Source organism: Capra hircus, chromosome 20 (genome assembly GCF_001704415.2).
Source record: "Capra hircus breed San Clemente chromosome 20, ASM170441v1, whole genome shotgun sequence".
Lineage (NCBI taxonomy): Eukaryota > Metazoa > Chordata > Mammalia > Artiodactyla > Bovidae > Capra > Capra hircus.
The window spans coordinates 59,152,895-59,174,337 of record NC_030827.1 but is presented as its reverse complement, the minus strand read 5'-3'; the positions used below and the strand labels follow the sequence as shown (position 1 = coordinate 59,174,337).

The 21,443-nt window shown below is 40.7% G+C and overlaps 1 protein-coding gene across 1 annotated transcript in view; it reads right to left on the bottom strand.

Annotated features, from left to right (window-relative positions):
• Positions 1 to 21,443, bottom strand: part of DNAH5 (dynein axonemal heavy chain 5) — a 258,304-nt gene that overhangs the window by 224,002 nt on the left and 12,859 nt on the right. The window contains exons 5-13 of the mRNA XM_005694882.3: positions 19,613 to 19,834; positions 16,326 to 16,463; positions 15,376 to 15,552; positions 13,747 to 13,860; positions 12,691 to 12,798; positions 9,656 to 9,778; positions 8,295 to 8,510; positions 5,012 to 5,119; positions 1,288 to 1,373 (exon numbers count right to left, since the gene is read on the bottom strand). Of these exons, the coding sequence (XP_005694939.2) occupies positions 1,288 to 1,373; positions 5,012 to 5,119; positions 8,295 to 8,510; positions 9,656 to 9,778; positions 12,691 to 12,798; positions 13,747 to 13,860; positions 15,376 to 15,552; positions 16,326 to 16,463; positions 19,613 to 19,834 (1,292 nt within the window). The remainder of the gene's footprint in view (positions 1 to 1,287; positions 1,374 to 5,011; positions 5,120 to 8,294; positions 8,511 to 9,655; positions 9,779 to 12,690; positions 12,799 to 13,746; positions 13,861 to 15,375; positions 15,553 to 16,325; positions 16,464 to 19,612; positions 19,835 to 21,443) is intronic.

Sequence of the window (21,443 nt, the reverse complement as noted above, 5' to 3'; positions counted from 1 at the left end):
ATCTTGTCTTTTCATTATTGTTTAGATCTAAATATATTTAAATTTCTAGGAGTTTTTTTAATTCAAAAGAGGAGACCTAAAAGTTCTAAGCATACGTTTTTGAGGTCTAATTTAATTGCACTGTGGTTAAAAAACTTGGTCCATATGATAATGGTATTTGAAATTTTTAACTCATTTTTTATGGTCTATTCCATAGTTATTCTTCATAAATATTGTTGTATGGAACCTATATATGTCCTGTAAGTGAAACTTGAAAATTGCATTTTTATATTTTTACTTTTTGTCCTATCAATACATAAAAGAACTACCTTGAACAGCCAAAATACATATATATATATATATATATATGTATATATATATATATATATATCCTGATGGAAGAGAATGAAGTATTTACTTGGCATGATAAAAAAGTAAAATGGGACTTCCTTGGCAGTCCAATGGTTAAAACTTCCCCTTCCAACACAGAGGGTGTCGGTTCGATCCCTGCTTGGGGAGCTAAGATCTCACATGCCTTGTGGCCCAAAACCAAAAGATAAAACAGAGGTAACACTGCAACAAATGTAAGGTTTGTTAGATGTTCAGTCGTGTGATCCCACGGACTGTGGCCCACCAGGCTCCTCTGTCCATGGGATTCTCCAGGCAAGAATACTGGAGTGGGTTGCCATTTCCTTCTCCAGAGCATCTCCCTGACCCAGGGAGCAAACCCTGCTCTCCCCCATTACAGGCAGATTGTTTACCGTCTGAGCCATAAGGGAAGTCCAAATTCAATAAAGACCTTAAAACAAAATTATAAAAAAAAATCAAAAGGGAATCAGTCCATCAATCATATGGCAATAGAGTGGCTGTGAGGGTTTTTTGTTTTGTTTTGTTTTGTTTTTTCTTTTTTATGTCTTGTGGGATCTTAGTTCCCCAGCCAGAAAGTGAACCTGGGCCCTTGGCAGTGAGAATGCAGAGTCCTAACCACTGAACTGCCAGGGAATTCCCTGAAGTGTTTCAGTGTTTTTTTTTAATAGTATCAATCCTTAAAACCTAGTCAAAACTATTGGTAAGAGTTTCTTCAAATTACTTAAATATTAACTGCTATTATGATAGGCACTTCAAAACTGAGAGAAAATAAACCTGTAATCCTCTGAAGAACTTAAATCTGTGGTCTTGTTATTCAGATTTTCAAGAGAGGATTTTCTTCCCATTAGAATATGAAATAATAACAATAATAATGTACGTTAAACTATGTTCATATTATCCCAATTTGGAAAACAGAACTTAGAAGTCTCAAATTTTTACCTTTCAAATCTCTTTAACATACTTAGAGCTTGATTTGTGTTTTGAATTTTTTCAAATGTAACATCCATGAACTTCTGTAACTCTTTCTGAAACAGAATGAAGTCTGACAATGAACAAGTTAGCATTGCAAAGAAATCCTATTTAGCAACAAGGTAAAAGAGTTCCCCATTCTCTACAAACACACACCTTATAGGACAAAACACAGCAGCAAATGTAATGCTCATCTAAGCTTAAAGAAAGATAAATGTCTAGAAGCCAGACAAAGAGGGACTTGAGAGCCAGAGCAGTCAGGGGGTTGGTGCCACGGCAGGACCCAGGGATACTGGACCATATATTTCTACGGCAAACATCGCATCTTAGGACCATGAAACCTTCCTGAACTGAAGAACTGTACAGCTAGCCTACCTAAACAAACGCTCAGAGGTTATTACTATATAAAAGTATCCAAGTATAAACTATGCAGAACTAGAGCATTCACAATGCTTCCCCTCCCTCCTTTTAATTTATACAAAGATACACAAAGAGGCAACGAGCACATGAAAAGATGCTTAGCATCATTAGGATCACACTAATTAGCATCACAGTAATCATTGTGCTCAGCCGCTAAGTCATGTCCGACTCTTTGTGATGCCGTGGACTGCAGCCCACCAGGTTCCTCTGACCATCTCTCTAACTTGGGACACAGTAAATCTTTACGGGGCTTCCCTGGTGCCTCAGATGGTAAAGAATCCACCTGTCCTCCTTATAAGTGTATATTATCATATGTGAAACAAATCACCAGTCCAGGTTCGATGCATGATACAGGGTGCTCAGGGCTGGTGCACTGGGATGATGACCCAGAAGGATGGGATGGGGAAGGAGGTGGGAGGGGGGTTCAGGATGGGGAACACATGTACACCCATGGCTGATTCATGTCAATGTATGGCAAAACCAATACAATATTGTAAAGTAATTAGCCTCCAATTAAAATAAATAAATTTATATTAAAAAAATAAGTTCTCTAGGACTTGTTTGGAACATGTCAACTTATCTTTGAATCCTCACTTGCTGGTACAATATCAGAATATTATACTTTTATAATTAGTCATTTTAGCCACTATTTGCCCTTTTTAAGATATATTCATTACTTTGTTCTAACACATATGTACTTATATTTCAATCATGTTACATGTCAGACGTGATCTTTAAGGGCCAATCAACTCTATCTACTTCTGTACCCATAACCTATGGCATAGAAGCCTAATATGCATTTAATGTACAGTCAATGCATGTTTCAGTTCAGTTCAGTTCAGTTCAGTCGCTCAGTCGTGTCCGACTCTCTGCGACCCCATGGACTGCAGCACACCAGGCCTCCCTGTCCATCACCAACTCCCATAGTTTACTCAAGCTCATGTCCATTGAGTTGGTGATGCCATCCAACCATCTCATCCTCTGTCTTCCCCTTCTTCTCCTGCCTTCAATCTTTCCCAGCATCAGGGTCTTTTCAAATGAGTCAGCTCTTTGCATCAGGTGGCCAAAGTATTGGAGTTTAGGCTTTAACATCAGGTTATACTCCATTTTTTTAAAGGTTATACTCCATTTATAGTTATTGTAAAATATTGGCTATATTCCCCATGTTGTACAATATATCCTTGTAGCTTATTCCATACCTAATAGCTTATATCTCTTAGTCCCCTACCCGTATCTTGCCTCCCCTTCCCTCTCCCCACTGGTAATCAGTAGTTTATTCTCTATATCTATGAATCTGCTTCTCTTTTCTTATATCCACTAGTTTATTGTGTTTTTTAGATACCATATATAAGTGATATCACACAATTGTGTTTCTCTGCCTGACCTATTTCACTTAACAGAGTCTGATGGTGGTAGTGGTGGTTTAGTGGCAAAGTTGTATCTGTAGCCCACCAGGCTCCTTTGTCCATGGGGATTCTCCAGGCAAGAATACAGGAGTGGGTAGCCATTCCCTTTTCCAGGGGATCTTCCTGACCCAGAGATGGAACCTGCAGCTCCTGCATTGCAGGCGGACACTTTACCACTGAGCCACCAGGGACTAGTTCTTATCACAGTTCAGTTCAGTTCAGTTCAGTCGCTCAGTCGTGTCCGACTCTTCGTGACCCCATGAACCACAGCACGCAGGCCTTCCTGTCCATCACCAACTCCCAGAATTCACTCAGGCTCACGTCCATTGAGTCAGTGATGCCATCCAGCAAATCATACACTAACTCAGCAAACATCCTTTGTCTCCAATTATATAAAGTCCCATCCCCTAGGGCCTGGAGACATAGAGAGGAATGAGCACAATTCCTGCCCTCAAGGTGTTCGCCATCTACCTATATCCAGCATACAGACTACTCCAGTACTATGTGATCAGAAACTGCTAGGACACACACACAAAGACTCGACAAATCAACACTGACCATGGAGCACACACCCAGGATCTGCCATTGCCATCAATTTCCCACAAGAGATCAAGATCCACAGACATTATGTCTGAGTCAGCCCCCAAAGAGGTCATTGCTTAAATTATTACAAGCACTCTATCCTTCCATCACCTGAAATTTGTCTTATAAAATAATGGTTGAAAACCTGAATCCTAGAGCCAGGCTGCCTACCAGGCGACATCTCTGTGACTGTGGGAAAGCCACTTAACTTCACTGTGCCTCAGTGCGCTCCTTTCCAGAAACAGTGTAATAAGAATACACACCTTAAGTGAGTATTAAATGAATTAACACCTATAAAGTGCCTAGAACAGACCTGACATACAGAACTAGCAACTTTTATTATAATGCCTTCTACACTGAATCCATCCTTCCAAAAATAACTCAGAGCTCTTTTTCCCTTGAAGTGTACAAGCATATTTCAAGCCAAAAATTCTGGAAAAGAAGGAACAGAACAGCCACTTTCATTTTATCGTCAGAAAGCATGGGAAAAAGTCTGCACATTGATTAAGGTGGGCATCCACTAGTGTGTCTCCCAACCTTACCCTCCCTGGCTCTCCTCATCTGGTAATAAATACACCCAGCCATGCCAGGGGGTCCCATGCCCTCTGCATTTACCATACGACCCCACAGTAATGAGGCACAACACTGGAACTCTGACCAACCCAACCCGTCCTTAGACAGTAGGAGCTAAGAGTGGGTCCATGGTATATCCTCAGAAGCTGCTGATGGCCGTAACCTGCTCCTGTGGGCTGATCTGCAGTGAGCAGAGAGAGCAGGGAAAGCAGGAGGAAGGACAGGAGAATGAAAAGAACGGGGCTTTAAGACCAAGATGGGTCAAGGTGCTGAGTCAGCCCTAGTACCACCGTTTCAAGGCCAGCTAGTCTCCTGCCTTTGGGATCCGCCGAACATCGCTAACCATTTGCTCAAGCTATTGTTGGTCATAATCACTGCTATAAAGTAACAAACAAATGGAAACTAATTTCTATATTCTAATAACGCTACGTTTCAACAGAGGATAACAGTTAATTTTCTAAGATCTAAAATGAAACACATGCAGAAATCTGTGATTACAGCTCGTTATCCAAAGCTATATTTATGACCCTTTAATCCATGAGAAAGAACCCTCAATTATTCGTCTGAAATCATAAAATGCAGGCCAAGCTCGCTATCGGTCACCTCCATGATGAAGATGCCTCTTCCTTCTGAATGGGTAATGATTAGCAGCATGACACAGAATGGAAAAAGTAACACTAGACTGTCAACAGGAATTTTATTATACAACCTACATGAAGGTCATTAACCTGCTTGCAAAACTCTTCATAATCCTGCTCAAACTCCATTTTCCGCTGGTCTAAGAAATTATACTCCTTTTTCTTTATGGTAGCAACAATACCCTGAAATAGTAGGAAACAAATAAGACAATATTTCAATGTTCCTGCATTATTTACATAAATATGACCTTTAAATACACAGACTGTGCAATCATTCCCCAAAAATCAACTTAAGGGGAGCCTTATTCCTTTAATTATTCTCATCACATCATGCATATTATAGTTAGTGTAATGTTGCCTGGTGCATTCAGAGAAACCACTTGGAAGCATTTTCAGGAGACTTTATGTATTTTTGAAGAAAAATTTTAAATAAGTAAAAACCACATCTGAAAAGTAGATGTTCTGTCTAAAAATTTCTTACAAATTACATCTGAAATAATAAAAAGGAAGCAAAAAGTAGAATTTGCTAAAATATTTTTCATTAAAAAGTTTGTCTTCTCAGAAAATAGACTTTAACAGAATGCAGACAACTTAGGAAGAGCACAATTATATTATAGTAGCTACAGGTGAAAAGCTATCTTCCAAGCTTCAAATGTCCTAAATAAAGCATCAGACCACAATCTACCATTTAAAGAATCTCTAGAATTAATTGCTTCCTCCTGCCCTGCAAAGCTGCAATCTGTGACTATAAGAGTACAGATTAGGTAACTCATCTTCTAGAAAATACTATTACCTGAAGTTTTGTTTGCTGTGAATAATGAGCTCTAATGCTCTGTGATCATTCTTAACCAGGTACTAAGCCATTCTCAAACTCGGGTGCTCACACTGTTGACAGAGGCATATAATTTTTATGAAGAACTTTGGACCAGTTTCCACAAATGCCTCTTCAAAGCCATTTCCATTTAAACATCAATTCAAATCTCTCAATAGACAAAAGTGCCTAAGTTGCATAAATTCTTGAACCAAGTTTACTACTGTATATATAGTTTATAAATGTATAATCGAGTTTACAATGTACATGTATATTCACATAGTAGTACTGTGTGTAGTACTTAGTCATTCAGTCATGTCTGACTCTTTGCGACCCCATGGACTGTAGCCCAGCAGGCTCCTCTGTCCACGGGGATTCTGCCATGCCCTCCTCCAGGGGATCATCCCAACCCAGGGATCAAACCCGGGTCTCCCACATTGTAGGTGGATTCTTTACTGACTGAGCCACCAGGAAAGCCCCAAAGATACAGGCTGCAGGTTGGTGATGGTGGTTTAGTCGCTAAGTCATGTCTGATTCTTGTGACCCCATGGCCTGTAGCCTACCAGGCTCCTCTGCCCATGGATTCTCCAGGCAAAAATACTGGAGTGGGTTGCCATTTCCTTCTCCAATATATGTATACAATTGCATGTGTATATATACATATATAATTGTGTATATAAAATACATGTGTACAATTGCATGTGTGTGTGTGTGTGTGTATATATATATATACATGGAAATAGCAACCCACTTCAGTATTCTTGCCTGGAGAATTCCTTGGACAGAGGAGCCTGGTGGGCTACAGTTCATAGGATCACAAAGAGCTGGACATGACTAAGCACAGCATTCAATTTTATATATATACACAATTATATATAATACAACTATATATATGTATAATAATACCCATCATGTTACAGGAAGTATATAAAAGAAACATGGAAAAGCTATATTCCTACATTTTAAGGTGCTATTTTAAAGGATTTGGGGCCCTTAGAAAATTCTACTCTATAACTGGATTTAATGGTCCACTTAAAAATATTGAGTAAATAAGCTGAGCAACCATGACCTTTAAACCAACTAATCAAACTCAACCTACTAAATCATTTACTTGTCAGATATTTATTGCACACCCACTATATGCCAGTAAACTCTGCAGATACAGGAATGAGTAGAACAAAGAAATTTCCCCCCCCCCAGGAGCTTTGATATCTTCAGTGCGGGAAGGGGAGATCTAGGTTTATCACAAAAAATGAACAGGATAGTTTCAGAGAGTGATAAGTAACATGACATAGAGTGAGGTAAAACAGAGATAGAAGAAAACTTAACTGAGAGGGTATTTAATCAAGACCTGGAGGCCAAGGAGGAAAGACTCATGTGATGATTCGGAGGCAGAAGAGAGGCTCTGCAAGGCCAAAGGTGGACTGAGGTGGCCCGTCCTGTGTCCGGAGAACACCAGATGAGGAGATTAGGAGCAGGGGAGGCGGCCAGAGGGGCGGACAGGACCCTGAAGCCGTACAAGGAGCCTCAGTGCCATTTCCACGGCCACCATTTTGAGCTTCTTCCATTGGTTGTAACATACAAAAATCTCACCTTACACTTTCACAAACCATCTACATTTCATCTCACTACATTCTGATACATCCACTTGAGATTTTGAAAGCAATTTTTCTTCCCAGTATTTTATCAGATTAGAATAGCCTTTATCTGCATTTGGCTGCACAGTTCTATTTCTCCTTCAAAAATAAACTTTGAAATGTGCTCCAAAGTTTATTTTTTCATTAAGAATGAAAACTAATTAGATTCCAAACTGAAATACAAATGGATATAGTCCATCTCTGTCGTGCACAACTGTCAGTTTCAAAGAATAGATTATCCAGCTTGCAGATTACATACAGCTCAGCTAAAATATTTCCTGGTAGATAGAAAAGGTTTTTCTTTGTCTCACTGAATCTGATATACTCAGGAAACGAAAAGATTCCTTATATTGACCCAAACTGTTAGAGGAGAAAAATCAATGAGTGACAGTAAATTATATGATCCTTTTCAAATTCAAGGACAAAAAGAAAAATTAAGGTTAGTGTCACTGTCCCCAAACAAGAAAAAAACTGACTATATTCACTCGTTTTTAACATGAATCCATATAAAATGCTTAACTGCAGATATAATCAGATATCACTCAGAATTCAGTGTCAACTAGAGCCTAACACAGTATATGCTTGATTAAATATTTCTTATATGAATAAATGAAATAATAAGTTATATTTAAACATTTTTCTTGTGCTACTAATGAAAATGCTTTTACTAATTAATGATTAATTTTAGACTATTGGAAAGTCATTCTTATAATCACACACCTGAAAAGAATATATTAGCACCATTGCACAATTCTCAAATAAATTTAACTGCTTTATTGTTTAAGGGCCATAAGCTTATCTTTTGCATTAGAGACGGATAATTTGAAGCATTCTAAATAGTCATTTGCATAAAAACATTAAAATTTTATTCATGGATAAGTGTAGCAAATTGAGTTTTGAAGTACAGTACCTGGTATTTAGTGATCATGTTTTCCAGCCCTTCAATTTTAGAATCTTGCAGGACTGAGTATGTCTTGAAGGTTGCAAAGATATCCATTATCTTGGCAAGACGTCTGTGGAAAGTTTCAAATTTCCCAAAAATATACATCTCACTGAATTCAAATTGTTTTTCACTTGGATCTTGTTTAAGCTTTTGCTTTGTCTTGTGAAAGCAGTGCTGGTATTCCTTAAAATTAAAAACCAAAATACAAAAAAGGGAACACAACAAAGACATCAGCCTTATTCTCTTAAGTGAAGGTGATAGCAAATTTAGGGTAGAATTACAAAATCTTTCCATCTCATACCTCTATAGCAACTCACTCATCAACCTGGGATGTCATATTTTCCTGACCCCTAACCTAGCAAACTCCTAATTTTTTTTTCTTTTCTTTTCTTTTTTTTTTCTTTTTTTGACCATGAGGCATGCAGAACTTCTCTGACCAGGGATTGAACCTGTGCCCCCTGCACTGCAAGCCTGCAGTCTTAACCACTGGACCACAGGGAAGTCCAAACTCCTAACTGTTCATAATACAACTCCAAGATGCAGCCTTTCCACCTGCGTCTCACCGTGTTAGGAGAAGCCTAGCTCTTCATCTAGATCCTTGTCTGTCTACAAGAAGCTTAAGGAAAACAACTTCATCTTTGTATCTCTAGTACTTAGCGTGGTGTTGGGACATAGAAGGTCCCCTAAAGGGTAAAGTAAGTGAATAAATTTGGGGGGCTGATTTACTAACATTCAACTTTTCTTAACAGTGAAAGATTACCATTCTTTTTAGCAACCACTAATATGATAACTGGGCTTCCCAGATGGCGCTGGTGGTAAAGAACCTGCCTACCAGTGCAAGAGACATGAGAGACTCGTGTTCGATCCCTGGGTCAGGAAGATCCCCTGCAGGAGGGCGTGGCAACCCACTCTAGTATTTTTGCCTGGAGAATCCCATGGACACTGGAACCTGGTGGGCTACAGTCCATAGGGACGCAAAGTTGGACACAACTAAGTGACTTCATATGTAACCACACAATATGATAACTGATAAAGTATTTAATTGGCAGTGGTCCAGTGGTTAAGAATCTGTTTGGCATTGCAGGACACAGGTTCAATCCCTGGTAGGGGAACTAGGATCTCACATGTCTTGGAGCCTGCACGTCGGAATTAGAGAGTCTGTGTACAGCAAGGAAAGATCCCACACGATCTGCTGAAGATACCGCATGCTACAACTAAGACCTGACACAGCCAGATAAATAAATAAATACTTTTTTAAAAGATATATTGGCAAAAACAATGTAAAAATAATTTTAAAATTCTAAATATATTACTAAGTTGACTGTTACCTGCTTAAGTTTAATTGCAGATAGTATTTTTTCCACAACAACATCCTGTGGCTGGCTCCAGATCGAGGCAGTTCCATTGTTGGTAATATAGGCTTTACATGCAGATATCATCTGATTGGTCACCTGGAATTTTTCAATGAAATGATGTCAAGTACAATAAGCAGCCATCAAGCATAAACTGGGCTAGAGGGTCCTCAGCTCTTCTAACCTCTCTGAGTATGACATCTGTGAATAAATCTTTGGGTTTATGTTTTTCCTTCACAACCGTGATCAAGCACTAATTCTCTTTTTTCCCAGCTTCACTGAGGTATAACTGACAAATAAAAATTGTATTACGCTTAAGGTGTACAAGTGATGCTTGGTGTACATATTCATAACAGAATGATTAGCACAATCAAGTATTAACACATCCAACACCTCACATAATTACTGTTTGTGTGCGTGTGTGTTGAGAAAACTTAACATCTGCTCTTTAGCAATTTTCAACTATACAACACAATACTAAACATAGTCACCAAGCTGTACACTGGGGCTTCCCTGATAGCTCAGTTGGTAAAGAATCTGCCTGCAATGCAGGAGACCCAGTTTGATTCCTGGGCCAGGAAGATCCCCTGGAGAAGGCATAGGCTACCCATTCCAGTATTCTTGGGCTTCCCTTGTGTCTCAGCTGGTAAAGAATCTGCCCACAATGTGGGAGACCTGGGTTCAGTCCCTGGGTTGGGAAGATCCCCTGGAGAAGGGAACGGCTGCCCACTCCAGTATTCTGGCCTGGAGAATTCCACGGACTGTATAGTCCATGGGGTCACAAAAAGTCAGACTCAACTGAGAGACTTTTACTTTTACTTTCAAGCTGTACATTAGACCCCAGAACTCGGTCATCTTACAACTCTAAGCTTGCAGCCTTTGACCAACATCTTCCCATTTTCCACACTCTCCCAGGCCCTGGCAACCATCATTCTACTCTCTGCTTCTAGTCAACCTTCTTAAATTCTACACATCTATTATCAAAAGTGAAAGAAAGTGAAAATGAAGTCACTCAGTCATGTCCAACTCTTTGTGACCCCATGACTGTAGCCCACCAGGCTCCTCCATCCATGGAATTTTCCAGGCAAGAGTACTGGAGTAGGTTGCCATTTCCATCTCCAGAGGATCTTCCCACCCAGGAATCGAACCCGGGTCTTTCGCATTTCAAGCAGATGCTTTTACCATCTGAGCCACGAGGGAAGCTCCTATTAGCAAAATGATTTGTATAATATCATATATGAAATGAATCGCCAGTCCAGGTTCGATGCATGATACTGGATGCTTGGGGCTGGTGCACTGAGACGACCCAGAGGGATGGTACGGGGAGGGAGTGGGGTTCAGGTTGGGGAACACGTGTATACCTGTGGTGGATTCATGTTGACGTATGGCAAAACCAATACAATATTGTAAAGTAATTTAAAAAAAAAAAGATTTGTAAAATCACAGAATTGGAGACACTACAGAAAATCAACAATTCAGACCCTCACATTAATGCAGGATGAATGTCTTAGCCAACCACTTCCCTACCTAAAAGCTATCAAGAGCTTTCCTAAGTCTCCTTCTTTAGCAGCCTTCTCTAAAAATCTAACTCACAGTTTCCAAGTGCCATGAAAAGAACTGTCCACCCCGATCATTTCATGACACCATGATCTGTAGCAGAAACGTCAAATGCAGAAGACAATAGAAAAAAGTGTAAATACAGTGTATGTAAAGCTAACGCTTTATCCCTTTAAACTTAAAAAAAAAAAAAAACTTCAGAATTCTACTGGTGATTTTTTAATTAATTAAAAGGAAAATGGGATGACTGTACTGTATGTATCCCTGGGATTGCAGTGCAAAGGTTAGGTGGGACAAGACTGGCCATGTGTTGATAGTGGATAATCTGGGTGATACGTACAAGGGGATCCAGTATATAATTATATTTCCTTTTGTACCTGCTGCAAATTTTTCATAACGAAAGATTTTTGAAAATGAGAGAATTAGGTTCGCAATTAGGTTTCACAATTAGGTTCTAAAACAAGCCTTGCAAATAAAGTGCATGAAACCTGGACATGCATTGCAACACAAATCGACTTTTGAGTCTTGTACTCGGGGAACACCCCTCCCGACTCCAACATAACATTAAAGTCTGAGGAGGATGGAAAAGGGTCTTGTGGGTTCCCCTCCTTTCTACCCAAATATGAGAGCAGATGAGATGGTTAGATGGCATCACCGACTCAATGGACATGAGTTTGAGTAAACTCCAGGAGTTGGTGATGGACAGCAAAGCCTGGTGTGCTGCAGTCCATGGGGTCACACAGTTGGACATGACTAAGTGACTGAACTGAACTGAACTGAACTGAACACAGTCCTGAGGAGTGGGAAATGCCCCTATTTTAATGCATTTAAAATTTTCACCTTGGTAATGAAAAAGTCATTTCCTTCTTAGAGAGGAAATGGGAAAAGCAACAATGTTCACCATAAACACTTATGAGTTAGGACATAAGGTTTAAACATCATTATGGTTTCTGGCAGAATCATTATAATTGCTTTATGGATTACTGGAACGTTGCAGTGGCTTTTATTGCCATGATTACTGTTCTAATAACACCAAGTAAACAACTGTGGCATGAAATAAATTTGGACCAGCAGCACATAAAATATGAAACTGAAGATAGCCAATTAAATATAGCTTTTCTTAATTAAAATTCACCCAATAGGAAGAAATCATGTGTTAAATAACATAGGGAAAGAAATTCGAAAAAGAATCTTTTTCCATTTTTATTACATAAATAATATAACATCTTTTATAATTATTACTTTGGGAAATAATGCTTTATGATTTGCTAAAATCAGCTTCCCATGTACGCTTAATTCTATTTCTATCAAGAGATTAAGTCTTTTTGGTAAATTGTAGGATGCAGAGACATTGGATTGTGCCAGTGTGGTAATTTCTAATTATAAAAAAAAAAACAAAATTAGCCATTGACAAGGAAATCTAAGTGACCACGGACTCTACACTAGGCTCTCACCTTTACAAACAGAGACGTGATCTTCTCAGAGGTGTTATAGTAATGAGAGATACCGTAGATCATTTTAATTGCATTTACAAGAGTAGGAATAGCATCAATCATGGATATCTGGAAGACAGCACACAGCTTTTCAGGGCGACATGTCAAAGTCAGCAAAATTCTAACAGGCTAATCACTCTGTCCTCATTAGAATAAAGTTTAGGTAAAAGACTTTTATTTAAATTTTAAAATATTATCTAACATGCTATGTAAATATAACACATTGAGGGGTAATTTCATCTTGAGTATTTAGTCATATGCAGTTAATCAAATTTTGTCTCAATGCAAGAAACACTAACGTTATGTTAAGGACAAGGAGATTGTGTTAGCAGCTAATTTTGTAATAAATAAAACCAGGAACAAATGAAAGTTAAAAGATTTTTTTAAAACAATCAGCCAATAATTCTTCCTACAGTTGTTTTGAGTATAGTCTAGGATGTCAATTGCTATATTTAATGGGAAATGGAATATACAATAAATGTTTTTAAAATATAACGTATATCTTAGAAAACATAGGAAAATATATATATTTATGTAGAAAGAGATATGTAGAAATAGACATGTACATATATGCATATATATGTTTTAGTTCAGTTCAGTCGCTCGTCATGTCCAACTCTTTGCGGCCCCATGAATCGCAGCACGCCAGGCCTCCCGGTCCATCACCAGCTCCCGGATTCCATCCAAACCCATGTCTATCAAGTCGGTGATGCCATCCAACCATCTCATCCTCTTTCATCCCCTTCTCCTCCTGCCCTCAATCCCTCCCAGCATCAGGGTCTTTTCAAATGAGTCAGCTCTTCACATGAGGTGGCCAAAGTATTGGAGTTTCAGCTTCAGAATCAGTGTATACATCTATGCATATACATGCACATATAATTTTCTTGAGAATAAAAAGAGGCTTTCTAAGACTTTTCCAACAAACTGCAATATTCATGAACCAAAATTCCACACTCATCTCAGCTAGTGTAAAAGGGTAACGAACAGAAGACTAAGGAGGTGGGAATCTCGACTCACAGGGTCACTGCTGTACAAGGGGTCACAGCACTTCTCCAGTGTATACAGATACTTGACATTGTCCTTCGCTTCATTAGCTGCATCCGTGATCCGAATATCTGTCTCCCGCCATGTCTACACACAATACAGGAAGGAAATTTTAATGCAATTATTAATAGAAAAATTCCAGCTAACAGCTGCATCAAAGTCATCACAAGCCCAGGGGTCCAACTTTCAGTCTCCCCTGTGCCTCTTACATAGAACTCAATCCAGAGTGGTGAGGGGCACTACCACGCTGAAGAGCAATCAAAAGTTTTTGACTAAATGTTTAAAGGTATCTCTTCCAAGCCTTCCCTCATGAAATCTATTCAATAACTAGGACAGAGCATCGGGGCGGGGGTGGGGGGTGGGGGCCAGCACTTTCATTTACACCTACATGTCTTCTCCTCCACAGCCTGCTGCATCCATTTTGCACCTCACTCTGATACTCCAGTGTTCTTGCCTGGAGAATCCCAGGGACGGGGGAGCCTGGTGGGCTGCCATCTATGGGGTCGCACAGAGTCAGACACGACTGAAGTGACTTAGCAGCAGCAACAGCTGACATTCTCTATGACCAAGAACTGAAGGAAGCCTCCAGCCAACAGACAGCAAGGAACTGAATCCCACATGGCCAACCTGGAGGAAGATCCTCCCCTAGTCAGGCCTCCAGATGAGCCAACATCCCGACAACCTTAAGAGATCTCCAGTCAGATGATCCCAGCTAAGCTACACCGAGGGCTTCCCAGGCGGCTCAGCAGTAAAGACTCCACTTGCCAGTGCAAGAGATGCAGGTTCAACCCCTGGGTCAGGAAGACTCCCTGGAGAAGAAATGGCAATTTGCTCCAGTATTTTTGCCTGGGAAATCCCATGGACAGAGGAGCCTGGTGGGCAACAGTCCATGGGGTCGCACAAGAATTGGACACAATTCAGTGACTACATAACAACAACAAGCCACCCCCAAACCCCTGACCCACAGACTATGTGGTGATATTTACTGTTTCAGGTGGTGAAGTTTTGGGGTAATTTGCTGCACAGGAATATAGAACAAATACACCAGTTCTAAAAAAACAATTAGAAAAGTTTAAGCCTTCATTATTACTACTCCTCATTGGTCTGAATTCATAATATATAATCATGTTATTATGTTACATATTAATGACTTGCAATGCCCTCTAGTAATACAGATACATATGTGTGTGTGAGTATGTGTTAATCACTAAGTTGTGTCCAACTCTTTGCAACCCCCATGGACTGTAGACCGCCAGGCTCCTCTGTCCGTGGGATTCTTCAGGCAAGAATACTGGAGTGGGTAGCCATTCCCTTCTCCAGGGGAATCTTCCCCACCCAGAGATCAAACTCGGGTCTCTTGCACTGCAGATGGAATCTTTACCATCTGAGCCACCAGGGAATCCCATACATACGGGCACACCAGCCAATAAATACCTTTCATTCAAAGGCTATTTCTACAGTTTACCAAATTACAAAAGGGCAGTATCATTTAATCTTAAAGTTACTTTTTCATTAAGGTAGAATAACATTTTTCTGTTCCTAGTTACTCTATGACATATGCATAAAGAACTTCCATTCCCACTTCATAGAGCAAAAAGCAACCTTCAGAAGTTTCGACTTGGCAGCAGCAAGCACTGCCAATACAGCCTTCACATCTGGGCTCTTCAATTGATCCAAAAGGTAGTTAAATTTAGACAGTCTTTTTTTCCAGTACTCCAACTCTGCTCGAGGCCCAAGGTCATCCGCCTCCTTCCGCAGCTGGTTGTTTTCAGCAAGGACCTGTGAATGCACAGGAGAACCATGAGCCAAAGAGTCGGCTGGAGAGTTAAAAGTTACACATAAGCAAAATATAAGGAAAGAAGTAAATTCTGCTGTCTGAGTCATGATATATTTTTATTCATTTGCATGCTTTGAATGACCGCCTTTTACTAAACTGAGATGTATCCATTTATTAAATTTCAAGAAAAATTTAGTTGACTCATTCTAAGTGAAAACTACTTATTTGAGGAGCTTTCATGAACATTGGGAGGACCTGATCTCAGAAACTTTCTTTGGCTTATTCACTTAGAACCTCAGAGAAATACAACCTTGCAAAGTCCTCATGCCTTCAGTTGGTTAATTTCCATTATTGATGTAACATCAGTAATTGGATGTAACACCTAGCTTTCACTTTCCTGAAATTTTTTTTAACAATTAAGTCCCAAGTTTTGTTTTGGAAGACACATTGAATTAGAAAACTCCTGTACTCCTATAGGCATTCTCTCCAAAGTAACTACATCTTGAGGAAAAACCTGGTCAACTGCAGTCTTTTAGGTAGACAAGTATATAAAGTCATTTACTGTCATCTCCTAGAATTCTTACTATCTCTTCTTAACTAATGACGATAAGTTAACATTGCAATGAACCGTTTTTAGGGGCTTGCAGTAAAATACTTAGGCAGATGGAACAGGGATGTGAGATAACCTTCTTCCACTGGCTGGTTCTGTCACATGGCATGTGAACTAGTCAGTGTTCAGAGAGCTAGTTTCTGATGTTTGGTTTCTGAAAATTACCTGTTCTGTTTGTTTGATCCATACTTTCATACAACCTTCTATTTTTTCCATAGTCTCAGGGTTATTAGCTAGAGCCAAGAAGTCTATGGGTTCCTTCAAGGTTTTCTGTTCAAATATGTCACACTTTTGAAGGTTCACCTAATTGCAATGAAAATTAAAGAATAAGATGATGTTACTTTACACACTATACACACACACTCTTCTGGTTGATCCAGAAGATCTTAAGGAGATTCTCTCTAACTACCCTGCTCCCTGGGAAACACTCATGAAATCAGTGTAGGAATCCTCCTTAACCACTGAGTACACCAGTAAAGCTGATTGATCTGAATTAAAATTTTGGGTTAAAAAAAGAGTGAAAAAAAAATAAAAATTTAAAAAAAGAGTGAACTACAGACAGACAGACAGACAGACAATATCACAGAACTCAGGAATTTATAGGGCTTCTCTGGTGGCTTAGAGGTTAAAGCATCTCCCTGCAATGCGGGAGACCTGGGTTCGATCCATGGGTTGGGAAGATCCCCTGGAGAAGGAAATGGCAACTCACTCCAGTATTCTTGCCTGGAGAATCCCATGGAGGGAGGAGTCTGGTAGGCTACAGTCCATGGGGTCACAAAGAGTCGGACACGAGCTACTTCACTTTCACTTTGGAAATTAAAGATTCAACCCATGAAACCAAAGAAAATGGGGACCTTCAAAGAAATAACTGAGGGGAGGGTAATCTCTAATCTATCACATTCTTTTTTGAAATTAACCAGAGAAAAAGACTCTCATGTCCCTGTTCAAAAAAAGAAAAAACCTTATAGTTACTGAGTTCAATGGCAAATACACAGATTCATTTGGGGAGGGAGGGGTAGAGAGGGGTAGGAAAGAAGGTATGTTCGATTTTGACTTGACAGAGAAACCAAAGGGGTCTTCCCTGGTGGACCACTGGTTAAGAATCCATGCTTCCACTACAGGGAACCTGGGCTCAGCCCCTGGTCAGGGACCTACCACATGCAGGGCACAGCCAAAAGAAGAAAAGGAAAAAAAAAAAAAAAACAGGATTTTTTACTTCCCTCATAGAAAGAATTCACCTGCAATGCAGGAGATCCTGGTTGGATTTCTAGGTTGGAAAGATCCGCTAGAGAAGGGACAGCCTACCCACTCCAGTATTCTTGTGCTTCCCTGGTGGCTCAGCTGATAAAGAATCCATCTGCAATGCAGGAGACCTGGGTTCAACCCCTAAGTTGGGAACAGCCCCTCGAGAATGGAAAAGCTACCCACTCCAGTATTCTGGATTGGGGAATTCCATGGACTGTCTAGTCCATGGGGTCATAAAGAGTTGGACACAACTGAATGACTCTCACTTTCATTTTCAAACCAAAAGCCTGGAGAAGGCAAAGGCAACCCATTCCAATACTCTTCCCTGGAGAATCCCAAGGACAGAGGAGCCTGGTGGGCTACAGTCCAGAGGGTCACAAAGAGTTGGACACGACTGAAGCAACTTAGCATGCACACACGCGATCCAGAAGTACCTCAGTATTTAATAAGGACTTTTTCCTCCCGGGAAAGATGCAGCTAGCCCTGTGAGCCTCTAAATTCAGATTCCAGCACCCCCCCTCCACAACACTGCACCTTCCACCTGCCTCCTAGACCTGGTCTTGGTTTTATGGGGGAGGCTTCTGCGTTTCATGAAGCGGCATCGCCTCCCTCCTGTGTGAGATCCAGCCACTTTTTTTAATACCTCTACCACAATATGAAGTGGAAACCCGTGAAAGCAGTACTCTTTTCAAGAGAATAACTATTTAATTTGGTTCAACTTGCATTTAGGTGGCCTGCATCATAGTCAACTACAAATATAACTCAAATGTTCGCTGGAACTGTTTCCCCCTGTGTGGCTATCATTTACTCAATTCTCCTATCCCACATCATTTAGAAAGCCTACTGTCTGCCTCTCTGCCAACATCCCAATAGGTCCCAACGGGTCTCAGTATTCCCTGGAGAGCAGTGAGCATTATCTTGTCATTGGTCTCACAGGATCCATTTCTGTATCTCCCACTCACGCCTGATCTGGGCTGTCATCTGCCATGGGTTTGCATTCCCCATGCAAAAGCATCTATCCCACCTTCTACCCAAGGAATCACTAACACAGGCTCACTGTAGGTGGCACAAATTTTATTGACGCCAAATCCCATAAATGCCAAACATATTCTTTGTGTGTGTGTGTGTGTGTGTGTGTGTGTGTGTGTGTGTGTGTGTGTGTGTGGTTGTGCTGGGTCTTCATTGTGACACTCAGGCTTCTGTAGTTGCAGCAAATATGCTTAGTTGTAGTATATGGGATCTTAGTTCCCTGACAGTGGGTCTTCACTGATGGCACAGACGGCAAAGGATCTGCCTACAATGAAGGAGACCTGGGTTCGACATCTGCGTCAGGAAGATCCTCTGGAGAAAGAAATGGCTACCCACTCCAGTATTCTTCCTTCTTATGTCTTTAAAAATCAAGTAGTTTCTGCTTCCCTGATGGCTCAGACAGTAAAGAATCCATCTGCCAACACAAGAGACCCAGGTTTGATCCCTAGGTAGGGAAGATCCCTGGAGAAGGAAATGGCAACCCACTCCAGTATTCTTGTCTGGAGAATTCCATGGACAGAGGAGCCTGGTGGGCTACAGTCCATGGGTTGCAAAGAGTCAGACATGACTGACCAATTAACACTTTCACTTTCAGTTCCCTGACAAGGGATTGAACCCGGGCCTCCTACATTTGGCACATGGAGTCTTATCCCCTGGACCACCAGGAACTGCCAAACTCACTCTTGATGGCCCTTTAGATCACTGGCTGGACCACAGGACCCAACCCACTGTCTTCAGATATATCCATTCTTCTCTCCTCCTGCCTCTTCAAAATTTCCTCCCATCCCTGCCATCATCATCACCCCCCAACCTCCCCCACCACCACCACCCCCGAAACACACACCACACTCTGGCTCCAAATTTCTCCTTTTAAGTTGCAGAGCAATACCAGAAGCACTTCATACTCTTCTTTCAATCCAACATCTGACATGACAGAGTAAAACTCTCCGCCATGGCCAGTATTTCTAAGGAACCCACAAAGCAGTCATTGCTCCAAATTGATAGGAATTTAAATCTAGTCACCACCACATCTTCAAGGGATAATAAAGCACGCACCGTATATTTTCAAGATTTGCCAAGTAGTGGAATCAAGATCCTCTAAGAGAAGTATTACACACCTAGGTGTTGATTTGTTCACCATCAGACACTTTTTGAAGAAATAACATAGTTGTTCTTACCTTCTCCTTCAGACTCTCCTGTGCACTGGCCAGGATGCTCACGAAGCCTTCCAGGGAGCCCAGGAACTCCTGCTGAAGGCTGGAGGCTTCCGGAAGGCCCTCGAGCTCTCTCCAGCCATGGCTCGTGGCTTTGAGAGCGGGAATGAAGATGTCAGACAGCAAACGTCTCATGCTGTTGAGCAGACCCCCGTCTGCAGTGTCAAGCATATTGAAGCTCACCTCCTGCAAAACAATGGGGAAAAACCTTTATCGTAAAAAGGATCTTCAACTGCACTAGCTACTGTCATTCGTAAATGAAGACCTGCCAAACGAGTAAAGTAGGGACTTCCCTGGTAGTCCAGTGGCTAAGACTCCACGCTCCCAACACAGGGGGCCGAAGTTTGATCCCTGGTCAGGGAACTAGATCCTGCATGCCACAGCTAAGACCCAGAGCAGTCAGATAAATAAATGAGCTGTGCTATGCTTAGTCGCTCAGTCGTGTCCGACTCTGCGACCTCAGGGACTGTAGCCCACCAGGCTCCTCTGTCCATGGGATTTCCCAGGCAAGAATACTAGAGTGGCTTGCCATTTCCTCCCCCAGAGGATCTTCCTGACCCAGGGATCGAACCCGGGTCTCCTGTCAATTCAGTAAATTATTATTCTGACCCCTAGTTAAGACATAAGCTTTATACTAAATTGCAATCATTGAAATAAAAGCATGAAATAAATAGAACACCAGATGTTTACCAGTTAATTTGCTGTAAGCAGACAAGGCAACCATTGAGGGCAGAGGAGACTTGTACAGATGCTCTTTACTCTACACAGAAAATAAAGTTACACGGTTGACCCTTGAGCAATGTGGGAGCTATGAGCTCCCACCCTCCATGCAGTCAGAAAATCCAACTATAACATATACTCAGCTCTCCATATCCAGACTTCCTTATGCCTGGTTCTGTTTCCTCAGATTCAGCCAGGGACCATATAATACTGTAGTATTTCTACTGAAAAAATATCCATGTGTAAACCAACCTGGGCAGCTCAAACTTGTGCTGTTCAAGGGTATAGCTGCTTTAATAAATCCTAATTTAAATGTATGAAATTTGCCATTAAGTAAATGATGTATAGGAAATTCTTTTTTGTTGTTTTACTTTTTTATTTTTTATTTTTTTAATATAAATTTATTTATTTTAATTGGAGGCTAATTACTTTACAATATTGCATTGGTTTTGCCATACATCAACATGAATCCACCATGGGTGTACACATGTTCCCCATTCTGAACCCCTCTCCATACACACCAAGGAAACCAGAATTGAAAGAGACACGTGTACCCCAGTGTTCATCACAGCACTGTTTATATAGCCAGGACATGGAAGCAACCTAGATGTCCATCAGCAGTCCATGGATAAGAAAGCTGTGGTACATATACACAATGGAGTATTACTCAGCCGTTAAAAAGAATACATTTGAATCAGTTCTAATGAGGTGGATGAAACTGGAGCCTATTATACAGAGTGAAGTAAGCCAGAAAGGAAATCCTTTTTTAACATTCATTTATTTATTTGGCTACACTGGGTCTTAGCTGTGGCACTTGGGACTTTCAGTTGCAGCTTGCAAATTCTTGGCTGTGGCATACAGGATCTAGTTCCCTAACCAGGGATTGAACCTGGGCCCCCTGCACTGGGAGTATGGTGTTTAAGCCACTGGACCATCAGGGAAGTTCCCAGGAAATTCTTTTTGAAAGAAAAAAATCTCACTGTTTTACATGCACACAGATACATACGATGTTATATCAATTTTCATTAATAAATTGAATATTAATTCCTCTTATTCAACAGATTTAAAGGAACCA